The following is a 21329-nucleotide window of genomic DNA, read 5'->3' as shown; positions in this document are numbered from 1 at the left end:
GAATTAGGATGTTACATATTTGTTTACTTATTTTACTATTTCTCCAGTAAGCACATTTTAGTAAGACATTCATATGTGAACACCATGAACAGGCCTACGGATAAGCCCAATTTATTTGCCTTTCTATTATGATTTATACCAGCTTATGAAAGTGATCTGAATGTTGTATTAAGTTGACATCCAGCCAGAGTTGTTGGCAGTAATCACATGCAAGTGAAGATGGATGAACCCAGCAACTAGACAATTAGTATCAATCAGAATCCATGATGACCACATTATATTAAAAGTCTGTAAGATTGACATTTGATTTATTCCATAACAAAATGATTATCTAAATAGGTTATGCAGCTTAATACTGTAAAGGGTCTGTATGAAAAAGGTCCAAAATAAACCTATGCTATACGAATTAACAAAAAAGTGATTGCAGTAAAAATAATTGAAATCTTTTAATAAACATGACTTACGAGATGAAGATGACATGAAAAGTTAATTTAATTAAGTCCGTATATGAGCATTAGTGGGACTGAAGTTGTCAGAATAAACCCGAAATACACGTCGTTGTTGTCATGTGGTGAATTTGGCCAATTGTGAAACAGCTGTGTCGTCATCAGCGCTCCCGCAGTCGCTCTGGAGAAATTGCGCCGGCTGAGTCAACCGACTGCTCTCGAAACGCTATCGCGGTACTTTGATGCCACACGTGACAGTGACGTGTGGTCGGCGCCGGTTCAAGTCGGACTAAATTTCTAACCGGCATGCACTGCTTCAAGTCAGCCGCCGATCGGTCTGCTAAGTGCTGCATGAAGTCGAACGCACCTGATCTTTCGGAAGCACGTGCGCAGTAGTGATGAAGAGTCGACTCCAAAAGAGTCGATTGCTTGAATCTGACCAGCCCAGTTTTCGAAGTAGACTTAATATACAATTATTAATATTCGACTCAGGCTGTCTCCCCACTAATGTTTTAGTGTTGAGAGTTACACTAAAAGAACCTGAAACCGATTACATGAGAGACAATAGCATAGCGAAGTTTAAAGTTTTTATGACTGAAGCAGAGTTTCAGCACCACTGGAAATTAACAGCGACCAGTCAATTTGAAAGCACATACATGAAGTATGTTATATGACATCCCAAAACGCTGACTGACATTAAAAACAGTTGACAAGAATTAACTGCACATCAATTCTCTATATTAATTACATTTTATTAGCATAGGCTGATCATTATCAGGTAGTAACTTGGCCCTCTGGATCATATGAACAATTAAATAGACGTATGAGACGAAATAAATGTCTTATTTTACGTTATTTTGCGCAGTTAATGCATGGATTTGTTTGGGTCGGCGTGCACTTTATGCATACAAGCACGAAAAAATATGACTAATTCGAGAAGTTGTATTTGTTAAACTTATTCTAGTTTGACCTTTTTAACATACAGGAGCAGCTCTGAAGAATCCCGTGCTGCCCTCGCCAACTGAAGCAGAGGCTGAAAAACATGTTAAGGATTATCTCCGCTTGGCCCCAGGAAGAACGCCGTTTTAAATCAATTTGCTTTTTGTTGTTTGTTTGTTTCAGGATTAATAAATAATAATAATTATATAACAAATGACTGCTTATTTTCATTCACTGTTAATAAAATGATACAAATTATTCAACAGCTGTTGTGTTCTTTCATTCTGAGTGGAAAATAATCGGGTTTAGTTATCATATGTGTAGACACAAGTATAATCAGTGTAACTGATAATATTTACTGTTATCAATAGCGTTAAATATGAAGGAACGTCTAAAACGTCTAATTATGAACGACGTCTATACTATGTAAATCAGATGTCTCATAGACGTAACATTCTAATATTTAACGTCTATAATTCGTCCACCAGATGTCCTTGGAACGTCGGGAAAGGACGTCTATGCGACGTATTCCAGATGAGCAAACGCCCTTAAAAATACGTCTCCCAGATGCAAACGCACACATCGCACAGACGTCCCCGCGACGTACCTGTGCTATCTGGGTAGGCAGTCCTTTTCTTTAAAAAGTTGGATGAAAACTGGTAGCAAGTAAAAGTGTGTTACGATCAGTCTCTTTTGTAAACAAAGTTGTAGTCAAATTGCCTTCGTTCTTCTGTACCCACATATCAAGGAAATGTACTCTAGACGAATTAATTTCAGAAGTAAATTCTGAGTCGTCAACCAAGTTATTCAAATATATCACAAATTCTCGAGCCTCATTATGATCACCCAAAAAAAATACAAAATATATTGTCAATGTATCTGTACCACTTGATAATCTGTGAATAAAAAGGATTATTTTCTATATTCAATACATAACTCTCCTCAAAGAAACCCATAAATAAATTGGCATAGTTAGGGGCAAAATTCGAGCCCATTGCTGTCCCACTTATCTGAAGAAAAAAATCATTATCAAAACTGAAATAATTATATTTCAAATACGAAGCCATCGTGAATTGAATCATGAATTGTTTTGGATTTATACCCTTCAAACTTTATCACCTATGGGTATGAACGATGAAGCACCATTTAATGTAAGGTTATAGTGGTGTAATTGTTTTGAATGATGTGCCGTTTCTATTATGAATTTATAATGAGTTTGAGTGGTTATGGAGTTTTGACTGATTGGTGTAATAATTTGATGCTTTTTGAAGACAACGTGTTGTTTATGTATTTTAGATGATCTTGTGAATTTGTAGTGGGATCTTTGTTGGTTGTTATAACTATCATAATTTGTAACTGTTTACGATGTGATGTTAATTTATACTCCTAATGAGCTTAATTGTTTACAGATGGAGCTTCGTTAAGTGGTCATGTGTTCATCTTAAAAGAGATGAATTTGAACATTTGTATACTCCTGATGAAGGTCGTGTGACCGAAACGTTGTGTTAATAAATATTACTTTTTTGCAAGTTACGATAGTGTGCGGGAATGTCTATACTTATTAAATCAGAAATGCCTAAATTTATTAGCCTGAGCTTGACCACAATCTTTTTTTTTCAGATGTTTTACATCTCTCTATCATTACGCAAAAAGTAATTTTAAGTTTCTATACAGGTCCTTCTCAAAAAATTAGCATATTGTGATAAAGTTCATTATTTTCTGTAATGTACTGATAAACATTAGACTTTCATATATTTTAGATTCATTACAACACAACTGAAGTAGTTCAAGCCTTTTATTGTTTTAATATTAATGATTTTGGCATACAGCTCATGAAAACCCAAAATTCCTATCTCAAAAAATTAGCATATTTCATCTGACCAATAAAAGAATGGCCATTATGTTCATTTATGCACTCAATACTTGGTCGGGAATCCTTTTGCAGAAATGACTGCTTCAATGCGGCGTGGCATGGAGGCAATGTGGCACTGCTGAGGTGTTATGGAGGCCCAGGATGCTTCGATAGCGGCCTTAAGCTCATCCAGAGTGTTGGGTCTTGCGTCTCTCAACTTTCTCTTCACAATATCCCACAGATTCTCTATGGGGTTCAGGTCAGGAGAGTTGGCAGGCCAATTGAGCACAGTAATACCATGGTCAGTAAACCATTTACCAGTGGTTTTGGCACTGTGAGCAGGTGCCAGGTCGTGCTGAAAAATGAAATCTTCATCTCCATAAAGCTTTTCAGCAGATGGAAGCATGAAGTGCTCCAAAATCTCCTGATAGCTAGCTGCATTGACCCTGCCCTTGATAAAACACAGTGGACCAACACCAGCATCACTGACTGTGGGTACTTGACACTGGACTTCAGGCATTTTGGCATTTCCCTCTCCCCAGTCTTCCTCCAGACTCTGGCACCTTGATTTCCGAATGACATGCAAAATTTGCTTTTATCCGAAAAAAGTACTTTGGACCACTGAGCAACAGTCCAGTGCTGCTTCTGTAGCCCAGGTCAGGCGCTTCTGCCGCTGTTTCTGGTTCAAAAGTGGCTTGACCTGGGGAATGCGGCACCTGTAGCCCATTTCCTGCACACGCCTGTACACGGTGGCTCTGGATGTTTCTACTCCAGACTCAGTCCACAGCTTCCGCAGGTCCCCCAAGGTCTGGAATCGGTCCTTCTCCACAATCTTCCTCAGGGTCCGGTCACCTCTTCTCGTTGTGCTGCGTTTTCTGCCACACTTTTTCCTTCCCACAGACTTCCCACTGAGGTGCCTTGATACAGCACTCTGGGAACAGCCTATTCGTTCAGAAATTTCTTTCTGTGTCTTACCCTCTTGCTTGAGGGTGTCAATGATGGCCTTCTGGACAGCAGTCAGGTCGGCAGTCTTACCCATGATTGCGGTTTTGAGTAATGAACCAGGCTGGGAGTTTTTAAAAGCCTCAGGAATCTTTTGCAGGAGTTTAGCGTTAATTAGTTGATTCAGATGATTAGGTTAATTGCTCGTTTAGAGAACCTTTTCATGATATGCTAATTTTTTGAGATAGGAATTTTGGGTTTTCATGAGCTGTATGCCAAAATCATCAATATTAAAACAATAAAAGGCTTGAACTACTTCAGTTGTGTTGTAATGAATCTAAAATATATGAAAGTCTAATGTTTATCAGTACATTACAGAAAATAATGAACTTTATCACAATATGCTAATTTTTTGAGAAGGACCTGTATTTTATGATGTCTAAAAGGCACCCAATAGGCTTCTAGGAATGACTATTAATGAAGATATTTAATGTATTAAATGAGTAATGGACTATAATTACAGTATTTTGTTGTTGTTGTTGTTATTTTAAACTTGAAATAAAAAATAAACATTGGCATTGATTGTGATATCGGTAGTAGGCCTACTGACTAATATGAAAAGTCTTATGGATTGTTTGTTGCATGATTAAAAGTCTGGACTAAGCAGTGCAATACTGTGCAATTAAGGCACTTTTTAATTTTGTAAGACAGACAGAGCTGAACGAGCAGTGCTAGATGATGGCCTAGATCTGGATCCTGAGGGAGAATAAAACAGCCACAGTGTACAGAAGGTGGCGGTAGAAACTCATGCTTACATACTGCTGTCGTTTACGTGGGTATGGCAATGAAAACCCTACCAATAGTGTTATTAAAGAATGTTGGGAGTATAATTATTTTCAAGGTAATGGTTTTGGATGGGTAACAAAGGCTAAATCAGAGGAATATAGGTTAGACAGTACCTGTTTTAACACTCCTACTCCTATTAGTAATATCCCTATTTGGTTGTTTCCAAAAACTGAGGTAGATTTAAATATAATGGAACTAAAGGATAAATGGGAAGAAAGTGAGAAAGGATACATGGCAAGTCAATACATAAAAAGCAAATTTTACAGTTATTTAGATATTTATACAGATGGATCCAAAGATGAAGAAAATACGGTAGGTATAGGAATATACACACCAACATTGAATGTAAGTATTGGGAAAAGATAACCTGATCAGTTGTCAGTTTATACGGCAGAGATGATGGCGATTATTGTAGGGCTGCAGTGGGTGGAGGAAGTAAAACCAGATAGAGTGGTATGTTGTGTTGACTCTGTAGCAGCCCTATATAGTATTCAAAATATGAAATCTAATAGAGAAGATTTAATGCTAGAAATCCATCAAAATGTATTTAGATTGCGAAGGCTTCAGATAGATGTGAGATTGTGCTGGGTACCTGCAGACAAAAGCAGACAAAATAGCAAAGAAATCAACTGGTGAGCGAAATAATGAGGATTCCCTTTGGTAAAGGAGAAGCTAAGGCAATAATTAAAAAAGAAATGATGAAGAAATGGCAGGACAGGTGGGACATGGATAACAGTGGAAGAAAATATTATAGTATACAGAAATGTATTAATACACAGGGTGTGAATGGAAAGAATAGAAGGGAGGAGACAGTTTTAACCAGGCTGAGGTTTGACCACACAGGGTTAAATAAAACATTGTTTTTGTTAGGTAAAAGTAAATCAGATGAATGTATGGAATGTAAAATCACAGAAAATGTAGAACATATACTGCTGCATTGTAGGAAGTATAGAGAAGAGAGGATTAGATTAAAGCAAAAGACAGGAAGAAAATGGAACAGGATATCAGACAGGAAGAAAATGGAACTGAGGGTGTTTTGGGAACAACAGGAGAATGGGTAAAAGATGCACAGGATGCTGTTGTGGAATATCTGAAGGATACAGGGGTATATTATAGAATTTAGATTGAAATTGAATTGAAATTGAAATTATTATTATATATATATATATATATATTTTTTTTTTTTTTTTGAGTCATTGAGATAATCCATGTTACATACTCCGGTACAGTAGGTGGCGGTATGCACCTGATAAATCATGATTGCAATCCGCCATAAAACCAATAATAATAATAAGAAGAAGAAGGTGGCGGTAATGCTCCAAAGGAACGAGCCTTCATTACACACGAAGAAGAAAAAAGCCAATCAGCAACTGTTCTCAGGTTTGAACGTAAAGCGGTTCATCGCCATGGTCCTCAGTATTGTTTATTGGTTCTGTAATCGAAGACTTCATATTTTTTGCTTGTACAGCTATTAAGAAGCGATCTACATGTTGATAAGTTGATGAGGTAAATGCAATTGTCAACATAATAACGCTTTTGGTTTTTAAACTATGGTCATGGTAGTGCAGTTGTTTCCTGTATAACGTTAGAAGGTTTATGTAACGTTATGCAGTCAAGAATTAATGAATTATTTCTACTTATTTTGAAATAATTTATATTTAGAAAGTCTGTTTTTAGTAACTACAAACCGTTTGATCCGTTCTGATCTAGAAGCATTTGCCTTGAAAATGTGTATATTTAAAAACTGTCAGTGAAAGGTCACTGTTCTATTAATGGTCAGTTTATACAAATCTCTAGAAAATCTGCATTTCATATAAGACTAAAGCATGAGGATTTTTAGGTCATCTCCATCTGTAAAGATTGTAACAGACTAAAATGCAGTGAAATTCAAAATGCATTTATTTCGGAGATTGTGAGGTGAAATGTTTATGAAATATTATGGTGACGCTGTACAATAAGGTCTTATTTGTTAACCTGAACTAACATTGATTAATGTATTTTTTTAATAGCTTTTATTAACCTTTGTTAATGTTGGGTGGTTAATAAAACGGTTCATGTTAGTTTACATTGCATTAATTAATGTTAACAGACCTGTTTGATCTTAAAATGTGTTAATATTAAAATGAAATAACGTACTATTATATATTAAAAATTGTTAGTTCATGCTAAATGATTTAAGTTAATTAATGTTAACAAATTAAACATTATTGTAAAGTGTTTCTAACATTCATCATACATGCATTTATTAGCAGAGGAATTACATTAGCGCTTTTTTTTTGGTCACTTCATGATTTCCCAGGGACTTTAACCCAAGACCTTGCCTTGGATAGTACATGTTCTAGTTTAACAAGTTGTTTATATCGTTTCTCCATATTTATATAGTAATGGTTTAATTCTACTTTGTAGTAAAGATCCAAGATGAATGCAAGAGGAAAGAATGGGCCGGTGTTTATCAAGACATACAGTAAAAGAATGCGAAAGGTGGAGCCTTGGTTCTCCCCTGACTTGAAGAAAGCAGCTTTCTCTTTTTCAAGCACTCCCTCATCGGATCCGTCCATATCAGAAATCACACATCCCAAGAAACGGTAAAACACGCTCTCACCTATTTATTCATTAACATTGCCATTTTATATTACAAAACTTTGGTTGAACTTTTCTATAGGCAAGCTGTTATTATACATTACATTTTCTCATTCCTATCTCTGTTCTAAGGAGAGTAAGAGAAACAGGTTCCCACGCCGCAAAGAGCAAAGGCATGACTGCCATAAAGGAGAAAGAGAGTGATGAGGAAAACTACATGCCGTCCGTATCTTCCAGGTCAGGACTGTGGCAAAACAACTCAACAACATTGTGTAGACCAGATGAACTATCAACACAGAAAATATATCATTTCAATGCAGACTTTTCGGTCAACTTTCAATCACATGAACCCTAGATCTTATTTTACTCATAATTTGAAAATTCTAAAACTCATTAGAAATTCTCAGTAGACTGAACAGCTATTATCTTTTTCTTCACTGTTCTGTATGACTTTGTTTCTTCAGAAAAAAGGCAAATGCAAAACCAACAGCTACGAGAACTCAAACAACAAAGGCAAAAAGAAATAAACAATTAATCATTTTCAGCAGCAGTGAAAATGAGGATGATGCCTTGATGATGAAGAATGAAGCCCGTCCAAAAACATCTGCTGATGAATGTGCTGGGTAAGCTTGTTAGACATTTTGTAAAAAATCTGAAAATCAATAGTGTTACATAACTCAGTCAGCATAAGTGAAATGTTGTTTTGTACCCCTGTAGTGCCAAGAAAGTATTAAACCCTCCCCATTTGGGCAGATTTGTTACACAACGCAAAAGACCACCGGGAACGATCCGAACTAAGAGGATCGTAAGTAACAGAATGCAGGGGTACTTTGTATATAAGAGAAAATTTTGATGGATTGTTATTAAACCAGGGTTCTTGTCTTTCCCGCTTTTTCCCTTTCCTCCTAGTCTGTTGTTCTTCACCGCACGCTAGATTCCTCAGATGATTTCCTCCCTTCGTTCTCCAAAAACAAGCGCGTTGCAAGCAGAAGGCCATTCTACATGGATAAACATGACTCAAAGAGTCACACTGCTCTCAAGAACCGCAAACGCTCACAGAACCGTGTGGCTCTGGCTGAGGTCTCTTTCAATGATAGCGATGACCAGCAGCTCCCAAGTAAACGTCCTCTGCTATCAAGCACTCCTTCCCTTGTTTGCAGACAGCTCCAAAACTTACCAGAGCCCTCCATCAGTGAGATCTCCTCCCTCAGCTTTGATGAAATTCACCAACCTACAACAAGCAACAACAGCCTTCATAGTTTGAAGAATGTCAAAGTTTGTGACCACACAGCACAGGAGAAGACAAGTCAACAGCTCCCAAACCCTTTTGGATGTGTGTCACCACGGTTACACCTAAAATCTTTAACAGATGAGCTAAAAGAGAGGTGAGTAATAGTTGTTTATTCACATAGAGAAAACTTAATTATTTTGATGTTCTGACTATTTTTCTGAATGCGGAAAATAGTATCAATAAAGAATTGAGTATATATGTTCAAGTCTGTGACTCGTAGTGTAAAACTGTCAAATGTTTTTATTTGAATTAAATGTTTTACTTAAGTGTTGTCTGTTTTGTCTGATATGTAGGTGTCGCACAGTGGATGTAACCATAAAGCTAAAAAAAACAGATGGCTCAGACATGGTGCAAAGCTGCAGCAGGAAAGGGGAAGAGAAGATTGCCTCAGTTTGTTTGGAGTCCTCTGTGGCAGCAACCACTCAGAACAGCAAAACTTATGTAACTGTATCATCCAGCTTCTCTTCAATATCCAAATCAACACTCTGTATCTCCTCCTCCAGTTCTCTTTCCACCTCCCCTTTTCCTGGAGCAGTTTGCTCAAACCAGTCTCTCATTGGGCGTCTTAAAGCTGAATGTCTATTATCTTCCCTTGTTGTTAGCATTCCACGTCTTGACTTGAGTGCATATACTTCTGTCCACCAGGGGCCAACAAAAGCACCCTGTACTGAGTTCCCATACATGTACCACAGGGAAAGTGCCACCTCTCCACCTTTTAAGGAGACAAGGAATATTATCCTAAACAGTCCAATAAATAATAGGACTCCCCATAATGCTGAAGCAGTTGTTCAGCACTTGTCTGCATCATTCCAACTACCTCCGGTCTCTCCACCTGCATCTGCAGCTTATAGCAAAACACGACCACCTGCTGTGCCTAAAGAACGCACAGGTGCTGGTTCTGGCACCGGTCGTAAAGTTTGCGTGAGTGGACTTAATGTCAGCCGCTGGTCAAAGAGGGGTACTGGAGAATTCAATGGAAAGCGCAAGAAAAAGGAAGGGCGAACAAAGGCTGTATTAGGAGACTACAGTTCCTGTGGCAGCATGTTGTCTGCTGGAGCAGATACTTATGCAGGGGTCAGTTATCATTGTCAAGAATGCATTCAATTCTTTAAAGTAAATTAAAATGTTTTATACTTTTTTTTTATTTTTATTTTTTTACATTTTACAGTTGAGTTTGTATGATGTAGCCATTCACTCTTAAAACATTCGTGCACATTTCTGCAATTAGTTTGGGAATTGCTTATTTAAAATATCTACGTAATGTTCTACGTAATTATTATTAACATTATTTTTTACTTATTGTTTTGTTAAATATGTTTGTCACAGTAAATTAACATGTTAAACTGACAGTCCCATTTCAATTTTTAGTTTTGCAATGTTTGTCAACTTAAAAGGGAATGAGTAATTACATTTTTTTTTATGAAACCACTATAAGCCACTATTAAGCAAAATATAATTATTTGTATTATTATTATTATTAATTCTTTATTTTTATATAAAAAAAAAATATCCCAGACCAACATCTGACAATCTAGCAATATGCTTCAACTCTTTGAGATTTATTAATATTTTTCAGTATAGGCATGTAGAATGTAAAGTCATTATAGAAGATTGGATGTGCGCTTACAGCCCCCTTTGGACATCGTTAGTCTGTGTTTAGTAAATGAAACCTAAAAGTGAGTATTTGGCTGTAGGATGCTATTTTTCAGAGAGAGGAAAAATGCCACTGATTTGTAGAAAAAAATGGATTTTACCCAAGTGTTTCATCTGCTTGGTCTTTTTTCTGTACGTTCATGCAGGAATCAACATGTGGCTGGCTGCAGGGCACCAGTGGGATTGGTCTGGCTGCGACACCTCTCAGAATGGAGCAAATTAATCTGTCTTCCATCCTGGCCAACTTCACTCCTGACACACTCACAACACACTCCTGGGGCCGACTAAAGGCAGCACTGTCCCTGCATAAGAAGAAAACTGGTATGTGTTTACTGCAGGCTAGATAAAGCCAGTCTTTCATTCATACACCAAACTATCCAAAGTGTGCATATTTAAGAGCTTAATGGGCATTTTACATGGTATATGATTGGCGGCAAGCTTTCAGTGCCACCTTTGTTTAAATGCCTATCTCCCTTTAAGAACTTGAAAGCGTGCAAAATGGCCTTAAGTGCTTGTCACTTTTCCTAAAAGCACCCGTTATGTAGAAATTGCTGAGTGTTTGTGTGTGTGTACCACAGCTTTTCCCACCCCTCGACGCTTGGTTCAGTCTCATTTGAAGTCTCCAGACTCCAGGTTTCCAGCTGAAAACAGTCTAGACCTGTTTGGTTCCCCTGTCTGCACACCATCCAGATTCACACCTTCACGCATGCTCCGGTCCACCATGAACACCCCCATGGTAAAGACATAAAGAGATTTGTGTTCACTCTTCAAAACTAATGAACAATTATGTAATACTTAAAATCTATACTAACTATCTATAAAAAAGAAGTTAATGTAATGTCTACAGTAAAATGTAACTAATATGGTATAACTTATAATAGAGCATTGTTTTGTTTTGAGTATACTCTCACACACTCACTCACTGATTTCTTTTGTCTATATTCTCTTGATTTTTTTTGTTTTGTTTTCATGGTCCTCCTTTGTCTGTGGTTCAGATTTCATATGACGAAGATATAAGTGATGCAGAAAAAGTGTATCAGGAATGTCAGCAGAACGGCCCACTTTGCTTCAGTGACTGTATCCCTCCAGCTCGCATGAAACACTGCAACAAGATCGGTGAAGGGACGTTTGGAGAGGTCTTCTCAACCATAAATGAGTCCAACGAGACTGTTGCTCTCAAAGTATGTGCACAATTTAATCACACATGGTTTTATTGTAGAAGCGTACCAACTGCTGTCTGACATATCACAGGGTGATTTAATGTAAACGTAGTAATTGAAATAAATTGTGGATTTATATGTACATCTATATATGAAGGAATAGAAGTTTGGTAATTTGTTTGGTGAAGTTTAAAAGTTTGGTATTATTATTATTATTTCTTAAACTTACAAAAATGATTTTACAAAAGTGATGTTTAAATGTAATTTCTATAGATCATCCCAGTAGAAGGCAATCAGCAGGTCAATGGTGAACACCAGAAAACATTTGGCGAAATCCTCCATGAAATCATAATTTCCAAGTAGGAAGTGGCATAATTCAGCAAATCTATTGTACATTTGAATGTAATGGTGTGTAAATATTCAAACACATCTTCAATGTCCCTACAGAGAGCTGAGCAGCCTTAACACGAAGGAGTTTAACAAGACAGACAGTTTCATTGGGCTCAACAAGTATGCAGCTTTTTTTTCTTTGCTAACTTGGGCATAAAATGAGGTGAATGAAGTGTGTGTGTGTGTGTGTGTGTTATAGTTATATGAATGAAGAAGAACACTATTTTGTTTTGAAAAGTAATTTTTTTTTAATAGCCCTTTTTGAGTAAACTATTCTTTTACTTTTTAGTCTACATTGTGTTCGTGGATGCTATCCGGAAGCTCTGCTCAAAGCCTGGGACAAGTTTGACCGCCAGAAGGGATCTGAGAATGACAGACCCGGTAAGCTAAAAGTTTAAACAATTTGTACGCTGTTTAATTGTATTGTGACATTTCATGTCTATTAATGTATTCATTCTGTTGGTACAGATTTCTTTGATGACAAGCAGCTGTTTTTAATCCTGGAGTTTGAGTTTGGAGGGAGTGATCTAGAGAACATGAATGGAAAGGTACCTTGCACACACAAGAGTTTCGCATTTTTGCTTCTTTTTACAAGTTGCGCTATTCCATTAATTTCTGTGATGACTGAACACCTTTGAGGTGAATTCAGGCCCCATCATCCAACATCAGTTCCTTACCTCACTGAACATGAGGATGAGTAATTAATGAAAAATAAATCACAATTGTTTGGGTGAACTATTCCTTTAAAAATCACTGTAATAGCTAAACCTGTAAATTAGAAGTGGGGTGTTTGTGTGTACCATTGCAGCTATCTTCCATGGTCCAGGCCAAGAGTGTTCTACATCAAGTCACTGCAGCTTTGGCTGTAGCTGAGCAAGCGCTGTGCTTTGAACACAGGTAGCAGGTTTAAAGCTGAAATTTAAGTTTCATTATAAATGTACCATGTGCATTTTTTTCCTGTGTAAGCTGATGTAAATGTTGTGTGCTGATGTTTCAGAGATCTTCATTGGGGAAACATCCTGGTGAAGAACATTAAGTACAAGCACAATGAGTTCATTCTGAATGGAACAGTGCATTCCATAGAGACACGAGGGGTTCACGTCAACGTTATCGACTACTCACTCTCACGTCTGGAGATCGGTCAGTCTAAGACGAAACTCTTTCTCTTACTCTCTTTAGTGCAATAGTTTGTTCTCTTGACTTGTTTTCAAAGCATTAGAGTCACAAATTAACTATTATAGATAGATGTATGTTAACCTACATGAACTTAATTTAGCCTCACTCATAAAATGGTGAATTATTTGTTTGGGGGGTCCTGAATTCAGAGACCTTCCTTGACTTTATCCACTGCATCAAACAATTAAAATCATGCAGCAACATAATTTTGACAGTCTGTAGAATTTATTATAGCAAACTTGAATTTTCTTTGTTTTTAAAAATGTCAAAGGGGTCATATGATGCTTTTTTAAAGTTCATTTTGTGTATTTGGTGTAACAGAATATGTTGACATGCTTTAATGTTCAAAAAACACATTATTTTTCAAGTACTGTACATTATTGTAGGTCCTCTATGCCCCGCCTCTCTCAAACGCGTCGTTTTCTACAAAGTCCCTCCTTCCGATAGGCGCAGTCTGCTCTGATTGGCCAACTGGCACAGTACATTATGATTGGCCGAACACCACAAGCACTCGTCGGAAATGTAACGCCCCTTTCCATAATCGCGAGCTTCAGCTTTCGAAATAAAAGTAAAGACAGTTAATAATGTCCTTAGTTTTACCATCAGTTCAAACCCAAGAGGGGAACAGAGTCGCGTGACAGACACAGTGATGATGCTCATATATATTTGCAACACAAATACAACACAAGCCGCGATTAACAGTGATGTGGACAGCTGACTCCACTGAGAAGTGACTGTCTCTCTCTCTCTCACACACACACAACACGCAAAACTCTGCATTTGAACAGTCAATAGCAAATAATTTCACTAATAACAAAACATAGCCTATTTACAATCGCCGATTCAGAAGCGTCAGATTGTTGTAGCAAAGTCAGAATTACCTCCTCTCCTAAGGTTCACGAAACGGTCGTCCATACAATGCGTTGTGATAACATCTGGGTTGTGCTGTTCTATTGCAAGTAATCTTAATGTTTACTAAATGCATCTACTTTCGGAAGGCCAAATAAAGTGCTTTTGCTTTCACACAGCGTCTCCCTGTCCCTGGCTGCATCAACACCACTCCTTCTTTCTTTCCACACTCTGACATAGACATGTGGGGGCGTGTTTGAATGAGCCGTTTTAGGGGGGCGTGGACGAGTCTTAACTTCTATAAAGAATATCTCTTTGGTTTTGAGACTTTAGTCTTTGCAACTTATCTATGCACAATGAGCTTGTAACACTCCAAAGAGAAAGGAAAACTTGAAATCACATCATATGAGCCCTTTAATTTGCAGATTTCTCATAAATTAACTAAAAATCAATATTTGGTCCCAAACTGGCTAGCTGTTTAAGGACAAGTTCGCAGATTTTCATCACGCTTTGTATTGTTTTAATGAAAGTAGCATAAGTGTCATGGATAAAGAGTACAAATTGTTCATTTACATACATTACTGACCATAACAATACAAAGCTGGTAGAAAACTGACAAATTTATCCTTATAATTCTCTTAAATTTAGGCTAAATTTGCAACCCTGTTACCAGCCATGTTTTGTTTACATTAATGTTTACTATAAAAGTCATTTTAAGTATATTCAAATGTTTTGATAAAAATTGAAGAGTAAAATTTGGGGAAGAGGTGAACAAATTTGTACAGCCGGATACAAATGAATAGGAAAATGTACATTTTGAAATCATGTTGTTTGTCTCTCTTTTTTAGATGGACTGACGGTGTCATGTGATATATCTAATGATGAGGAGTTGTTTATGGGTCAGGGAGATTATCAGTTTGAAATCTACCGTCTAATGAAGAAAGAAAACAAGTACGTGCTTTAGCCTTAGACAAAACTTATTTAGAATTCTTTTATTCTAAACCATTGAATGATTGATTCTTATTGTTCTTCTCCTTTTCTCTGTCTCAGTAACTGCTGGTCCACCTATAATCCTCATTCCAACGTGTTGTGGCTGCACTATCTGGCTGATAAACTGTTGAGCATGAAATACAAGAGCAAAGCCCAGAGCAACCAGCAGAGGACACTGAAGAGCACCCTCAAATCTTTCCAGTCGGAGATACTCAATTATCCGTCAGCTACAGAAGCTCTTATGAACTGCAAATTATTTCAGTGAAACATTTGTTTTAATTAACACAATAGATAGACCTGTATATTTTGAATGACCAGTATAGGGCAAGTACAGTATTCTGATGTTCTGTAAAAAGATATTCAAACAAATAAAGAAAATGTGCAATCATGCAATTTAAAAAACAAAAATATGTAATTTATTGATATACATTAATTATCTTGAGATACAGTTTTGGCATAGTATGGCAAAACCAGCTGTTCTTGCATTCTCATTTTCGTTTATTAAGAAAAGTCTCAACATTCCACGCCACATTTCCAGGAATCCAGACTTGGCAGTTCATTTTTATAAATTAATAGTTGTCCATGTTGGACTTGCTGCAGACCTGTTCAGGTTTTTTTTAGACCTTGTTTGATCATCCTTGTGTTGGAGGCATAATGTGCAAGGATAGACCACAACATAGATGGAGGAAGCCTCTGCACAGAAACATTCTCTTCTTTTTGCTCTTTGATATGCCCACCCACTCTATGACCTTAAGTGTCCTGTTGTCCTTTATCATTCTGATTTCTTCATGGTTCAATGCATAATCTCTTTTGTTACATTTTAAGACACTGGGCCTGTGTGCTGCTGTTCGATCAACAGGATAAAAGTGAGATGCATCCTGTAGAAAAGCTTATTTGGTGTTAGCTTGCAGTTGAGTGTAATTATGCAGAAAAAGGAGACTTTGGTGAGCTTGTTCTCAAAATGTTGGGACAGGTTTGTGGGACCTCAGAAAGAGAAGTATTTGGTGAACCACTCCTGTTTTTGAGGGTCTTGTCCATCAGGCCCTGTTTCAATAACCCTCTGCTCAGCTGGAGTCCTGGAACAAAAGCATAAGATAAATGAGAGCAGGAATTGTAAATATGACATCTTGAGAGAGAGAGAAAAAGTTAAGGAAGAGTTTAACACAATCAGGAAAATTATTTTTATAAGACTTTGAGCTCAAGCAGCTGAATAGGTAGTTAACAAAACATGTCTAATTAATTTTTTTTAATATCAAGGTTAGAATGTATGCACCAAATTTTTTATGCAAAAGAACAATTTTTAACTTTAACGTGCAAGGCTTCAGGTGTCAGTTTCTTCCAATTGTAGTGTATGCTGTTGTATACTGCACATTTTGACAAATATAGTTGGTCATTTATCTATTTTAGACTTTTTTTTTTTTCCTTCACAAATGTCCAGTGCTGCTACTTGGATTATACAAAAAGCCATAAAAAAAAAAAAAAGGTATATCGATAGAAGGTAAAAAGGAGCTTTTATTGGCCTCCGGGCTAGTTTTTAATAGTGCCATTTTAGTAGTATTTAATATTATTATAGTATTTCATAATATTTCAAATTAGCACGTATTTTCATTTTTAGTTTAAATTTTAGTAATATTTTTATATGATTTTCTCATATATTTCAGTTAAGAATTTTAGTTGTAATAGTTTGAGTTAATACTAGTTTAAAATAGTTATTAGGATGTTGTTTGTCATTTAAAACTTTTCAATTTCAGACCATGTTTTACAATATGAGAGGATTTATCTCAGAGCAGAAAAGGCACCATATACAAAGAATTTAAGTTGCTTTGGATAAAAGCATCTAATCAATGAAAAATATGTAATTTTGCATTTAAAATTCTTCACATGAACATAGGCCATACATTGAGATTTGTATTTATCTACCTCAAAGAAAAAAATGTTTTCAGGAGATTTCAATATTGGCTGTTATGTGGGTAATTACCTGATGTGCTGGTTGTAATTGATTTTAAACTTCGGCTGATGTCGCACCTCTTGTGAAGGTGGGCGGCTCTGTCTGATAGAGGCTCTGTGTTCAGAATGAGGGGAGGTGGGTGTGTGTGTCCTTGTTAGGGTGGTCCCTCGTCCGCTCTGTTCCAGACTGGGTAATCCACGCTCCATAACTGGTGAGCATTTGGCCTTAGGTGACCCCCCATCATATGAGCAGAGGTCTGGGATGCTAGTTTCCTCAACCCCTTTTTTCTATAAACACAAGGCAGATTACAACAGATTAAGCTCAAGCTTCAATAAACACATTCTTCTTTCAGTTATTGTATGATACTAGATTAATGGAATTGGATTTGAAAAAGTGTGAATGTGTGCTACCTTCATAGTAGGTGTGAGGGTCCCTGCTTGTGTCCTAGAGTCATAAGGCTTCAATATTTCATTGCTGCACAGAGTTGGATGCTGGGATAGCTGGTGGAGGTCCTCCTGCAATAGAAAGAGAAATGATGTGATGAGACAGAAGGGTACTAGCATCCTGTGTCTCGTACTTGTATGTGTGTCTCTAACCACTAGACTTTTGATGAGTTGGTCTCTCTCGCTGAGCTTGTCCTGTAGTTTAGCAATTGTGTGCAGGTCTTCTACTCTCCTCTTTCCCCTTTCTTCCCTTTCTCTCAACCTACAAACATAAAATACAAGCACACAAAGCAGGCACACAAATATTAATTAAAAGCAACATTAAATGGATAGTTCACCCAAAAATGAAAATTCTGTCATCATTTACTCACCCTCAAGTAGTTCCAAACCTGCATGAATTTCTTTGTTCTGATGAACACAAAGGAAGATATTTTGAAGAAAGTTTGTAACCAGGCTGTTTTGGGGCACCATTGACTTCCATAGTAGGAAAAAAAATACTATGGAAGTCAATGGTGCCCCAGAACTGCTCTGTTTCCCACATTCTTCAGAATATCTTCCTTTGTGTTCAGCAGAACAAAGACATTCATACAGGTTTGGAACTACTTGAGGGTGAGTAAATGATGACATTTTTGGGTAAACTATCCCTTTAAGAAATTAAATATATCCCTTGAACTGTTTTATTTTAAAAAAAGAAAGACAAAAAATAGTAAACATGTTTAGATAATAATCTCACAATTAGACTAGAATAGACACGAATAAAGGTGTAGCATTATTTAATTATTCATCATTACAAAATATTATGTCTTTATTATTCTCATTTTACAATTTGTTTTTAAATATTAGTTTTATTTACAAAAATTTAAGCCTTTATTTTCATAATCTTATTTTCGATTTTAATATGGCACTAAAACACTGTCAAACTTTTATTACTTGTATAAAATGACATTCTAATATAGATAATTTTAATCATTTTAACAGAACCTTGTATGTGTATTAGTACTGTATTTTGTGTAAGTTATTGTACCACTTTTTTCATATTAGTAATTATGAGTCTTATATGATGCAGTAAAATGTTAGGCAGTGGTAAAATATAGTAAAATGTGATAAACTGACCTGTAATTACTGCATTTTTATAGCAACGGTTTCTATTATATTAGCCAATATATTTAATAAATTAGCATGCAATGTGTGGAATTTTAACTCGCTTCAGTTCTGTGGAAATCTGAAGGAAATCTTAGTCACAAGCCACTGCCATATATTGTCTTGCTTGGGTTAATTCAGTATGTATGAGTGGTTTGCGTTTTGCATTATTGATGTGGGAGGAGTAGATACTCTGTTTCCAAGGCAACTATGCGGGCCTGTAGTCGTGTTTGGGCGGTGCTGAAGTCTGATATTATGGTCTGGATCTCCATTCTGTGCTCTCTCTTCACACTCTCCATGTTATTCCTGTGATCCGACCCAACCGCTTCACCCGCCTCATCACGTTCCTCCGAGAAACTGCACATCAGACACAATACATCAATATCACACAAGTATATTCTGCTTTGTTCTCAGGCCTATAGCAGATATCATATTTACTTAGCCTTAAACGTCACATAAAAACACAGCATGAGGTTGGTCCGTTTACGCTCAGACATTCTGTGTAATACCACTTTTCCACCTAAATCGTTCAGGTGCGTGGAGGAGCAGAAAGATCTGAAAACTCTCATAATTGGCAAAGTGAACTATGTTGTAAGTGGTAATGTTACTATAGTACATTGCCTGCCTACAACTTAAAGTCTTATTATGAGTTTTGAAAACAGATTTAAAAGCTATTGTAATTTAATTCAGCTTCTTCATGCCATCACAAGATGCCAATAGTTATTTTATATTAAAAAAATAAAACTGGTTTCAATCAATTCAAACATGACATGTAATTAAATAAACTTGAATAAAATTATTTTAGATACTAACAGGGGACAAAAGAAATAAACTGCCCGAAGCCACTGTGCAAACGACATACATATCAACAAGATCAACTGAACATGCATGTCTTTTCTGCATCCTGTATAGTGCCCAAGTTTTATTTTGGGTCAGTCTGGCCAGTCCAAGTTATATTTCAGAAACCTGTACTTATGAGGACTATTATGTTAGTGTTTCCTGGTTTAACACCAGCAGGTTTAAAGGGTTAGTTCACTCAAAAAAAAAAAAAAAAAAATCCGTCGTCATTTGCTTACTCTCAAACCTGTAACAGATATTTTTTAATGAATCCTAAGAGATTTAAGTCCCTCCACTGGAAGTTCATTCCTTCAGAACTTGCTTCAAATGGTTCATAAAGACATTCTTAAAGAAATTCATTTGAATTGAGCAATTCAATCCAAGTGTTCTGAAGAAACATATAGCTTTATGATGATCAGATTTAATTTAGGCTTTTAATCACATAAACATAGATCAATGCACGCACATAGGGCACATCAAATATGGTCAACGGAAGCTCAAATGGAAGAAGGACATTTCTCAGGTTTAATTAAAATGTTAAACAAAAGTTTAATGGGTTTGGAATGACATGAGGGTAAATAATTGGGAGAACTATCCCTTTAAGGAGATAATGCAGAGTAGTGGAAACATAATATGGAACAGTTTCAAATGGGCCCCTTGTCAGTGAATAATGGGCATAAGCAGTTCTTAACAAGAATAAACAGCTATGTGGACTTGTGGCCGATAGTCAGCAGTCATTCTTGCCACTGACGCCTGTGTGAATGTGCTTGTGATCATCTTGTTACTGACCTCCTGTCCGTGTGCATGTTTGAGGTCATCTTGTTACTGACCTTCCGTGTGTGATTGTGCTTGTAGTTATTTTGGTACTGACCTCTTATGCTTATTTTTATGGTCATCTTGTTCTTCTTTCTGTGCGATGACTGCACTCATGCGCTCTTTCAGATCTTCGTTCTCTCTCTTTAGCTCCTGAACCTCGCTGCTCTTCTCATCCAGCTGTCTCTCTAGTGACTGTAAGCGGTTTTGCTGCTTCAGATCCTGAGGAAGAGACAAATAGAGAGAGAGAGACGTGGGGTGATGAACCCCTTGAGGCGGTGTAAGTGTGTGTCTGTCTGTGTGGTTTGTATGTGTACCTGCTGCAGGGCCATCATTTGTGTGTATGTGTGTATTTCGTTCTGAAGGTCCTCGATCTGCTGCATGTGTCTCTGGGTGACCTGTCTCACCCACTCAGTGTGCTGCTGGGTCAGCTCTGCCTTCTGCTTGTCTACACACACATGCACACACAGTTGGAAGACACATTAGATCAGACATGCCGTATGCCCTGTGTTCAGTCTTGCTCTACTTTAGTTCGTGGCACTAGATGGTGCTGTTGTGCAAAATGCAATACATAATCATTAACAAATTTTAAGGAATAAGGCTTTTTCACACAAACTTGTTTTATATACCTTACTCATTATGACAGATAATGACAGTACTTACAATTAGCATCGATATTCTAATAAAGCCTTTAGAATATTTCGGCAATCAGCATATTACGAATAAACCTTTTAATAAACAAAGATATCTTGCTATTCTCTTCTATCTGCTGTTTGAATATTATTACACTCAGTGGTCAAATTGCAAAAAAAAGCCAAGGTGCCATCACAAAAACACATTCAGCTAAATATTGTTTAATTATCAACATTGACCAAAATTCCTCTATTTTAGGCCCCAGAAGAAAAAAAAAAAGTGTAAATAATAGTTTGTTTAATAAGGATAATTTTTCATTAAATAGACACCAATTTTGTAATCATTGTGTAAAATTAGCCAAAGAACCCCCCACCACACCACACATCCCCTGAAATTTTTAA

The 21329-nt window shown here is 36.8% G+C and overlaps 2 protein-coding genes across 2 annotated transcripts in view; one reads left to right on the top strand and one right to left on the bottom strand.

The window, feature by feature from the left end:
* The first annotated feature begins 6308 nt into the window (after positions 1 to 6308).
* LOC306874138 (uncharacterized protein) lies at positions 6309 to 15510 on the top strand. The gene is made up of 18 exons (XM_079423942.1): positions 6309 to 6531; positions 7432 to 7610; positions 7738 to 7842; positions 8070 to 8228; positions 8323 to 8410; positions 8515 to 8990; positions 9190 to 9970; positions 10696 to 10870; positions 11128 to 11285; positions 11545 to 11730; positions 11983 to 12068; positions 12157 to 12219; positions 12389 to 12480; positions 12568 to 12647; positions 12908 to 12996; positions 13097 to 13239; positions 14973 to 15075; positions 15175 to 15510. Exons 2-18 carry the CDS (start codon positions 7444 to 7446, stop codon positions 15377 to 15379), a joined length of 3156 nt encoding a protein of 1051 aa, XP_079280068.1. The 5' UTR covers positions 6309 to 6531; positions 7432 to 7443; the 3' UTR covers positions 15380 to 15510.
* The window catches only part of LOC306874137 (uncharacterized protein), a 32954-nt gene continuing 27128 nt past the window's right edge, over positions 15504 to 21329 (bottom strand). The window contains exons 13-19 of the mRNA XM_079423941.1: positions 20613 to 20743; positions 20354 to 20517; positions 18838 to 19002; positions 17659 to 17767; positions 17473 to 17577; positions 17093 to 17349; positions 15504 to 16190 (exon numbers count right to left, since the gene is read on the bottom strand). Of these exons, the coding sequence (XP_079280067.1) occupies positions 16100 to 16190; positions 17093 to 17349; positions 17473 to 17577; positions 17659 to 17767; positions 18838 to 19002; positions 20354 to 20517; positions 20613 to 20743 (1022 nt within the window). The 3' untranslated portion in view covers positions 15504 to 16099. The remainder of the gene's footprint in view (positions 16191 to 17092; positions 17350 to 17472; positions 17578 to 17658; positions 17768 to 18837; positions 19003 to 20353; positions 20518 to 20612; positions 20744 to 21329) is intronic.

Source organism: Barbus barbus, assembly GCF_936440315.1.
Source record: "Barbus barbus genome assembly, chromosome: 8".
Lineage (NCBI taxonomy): Eukaryota > Metazoa > Chordata > Actinopteri > Cypriniformes > Cyprinidae > Barbus > Barbus barbus.
The sequence above is the reverse complement of the archived record's forward strand: the minus strand, read 5'-3'. Positions and strand labels throughout refer to the sequence as shown.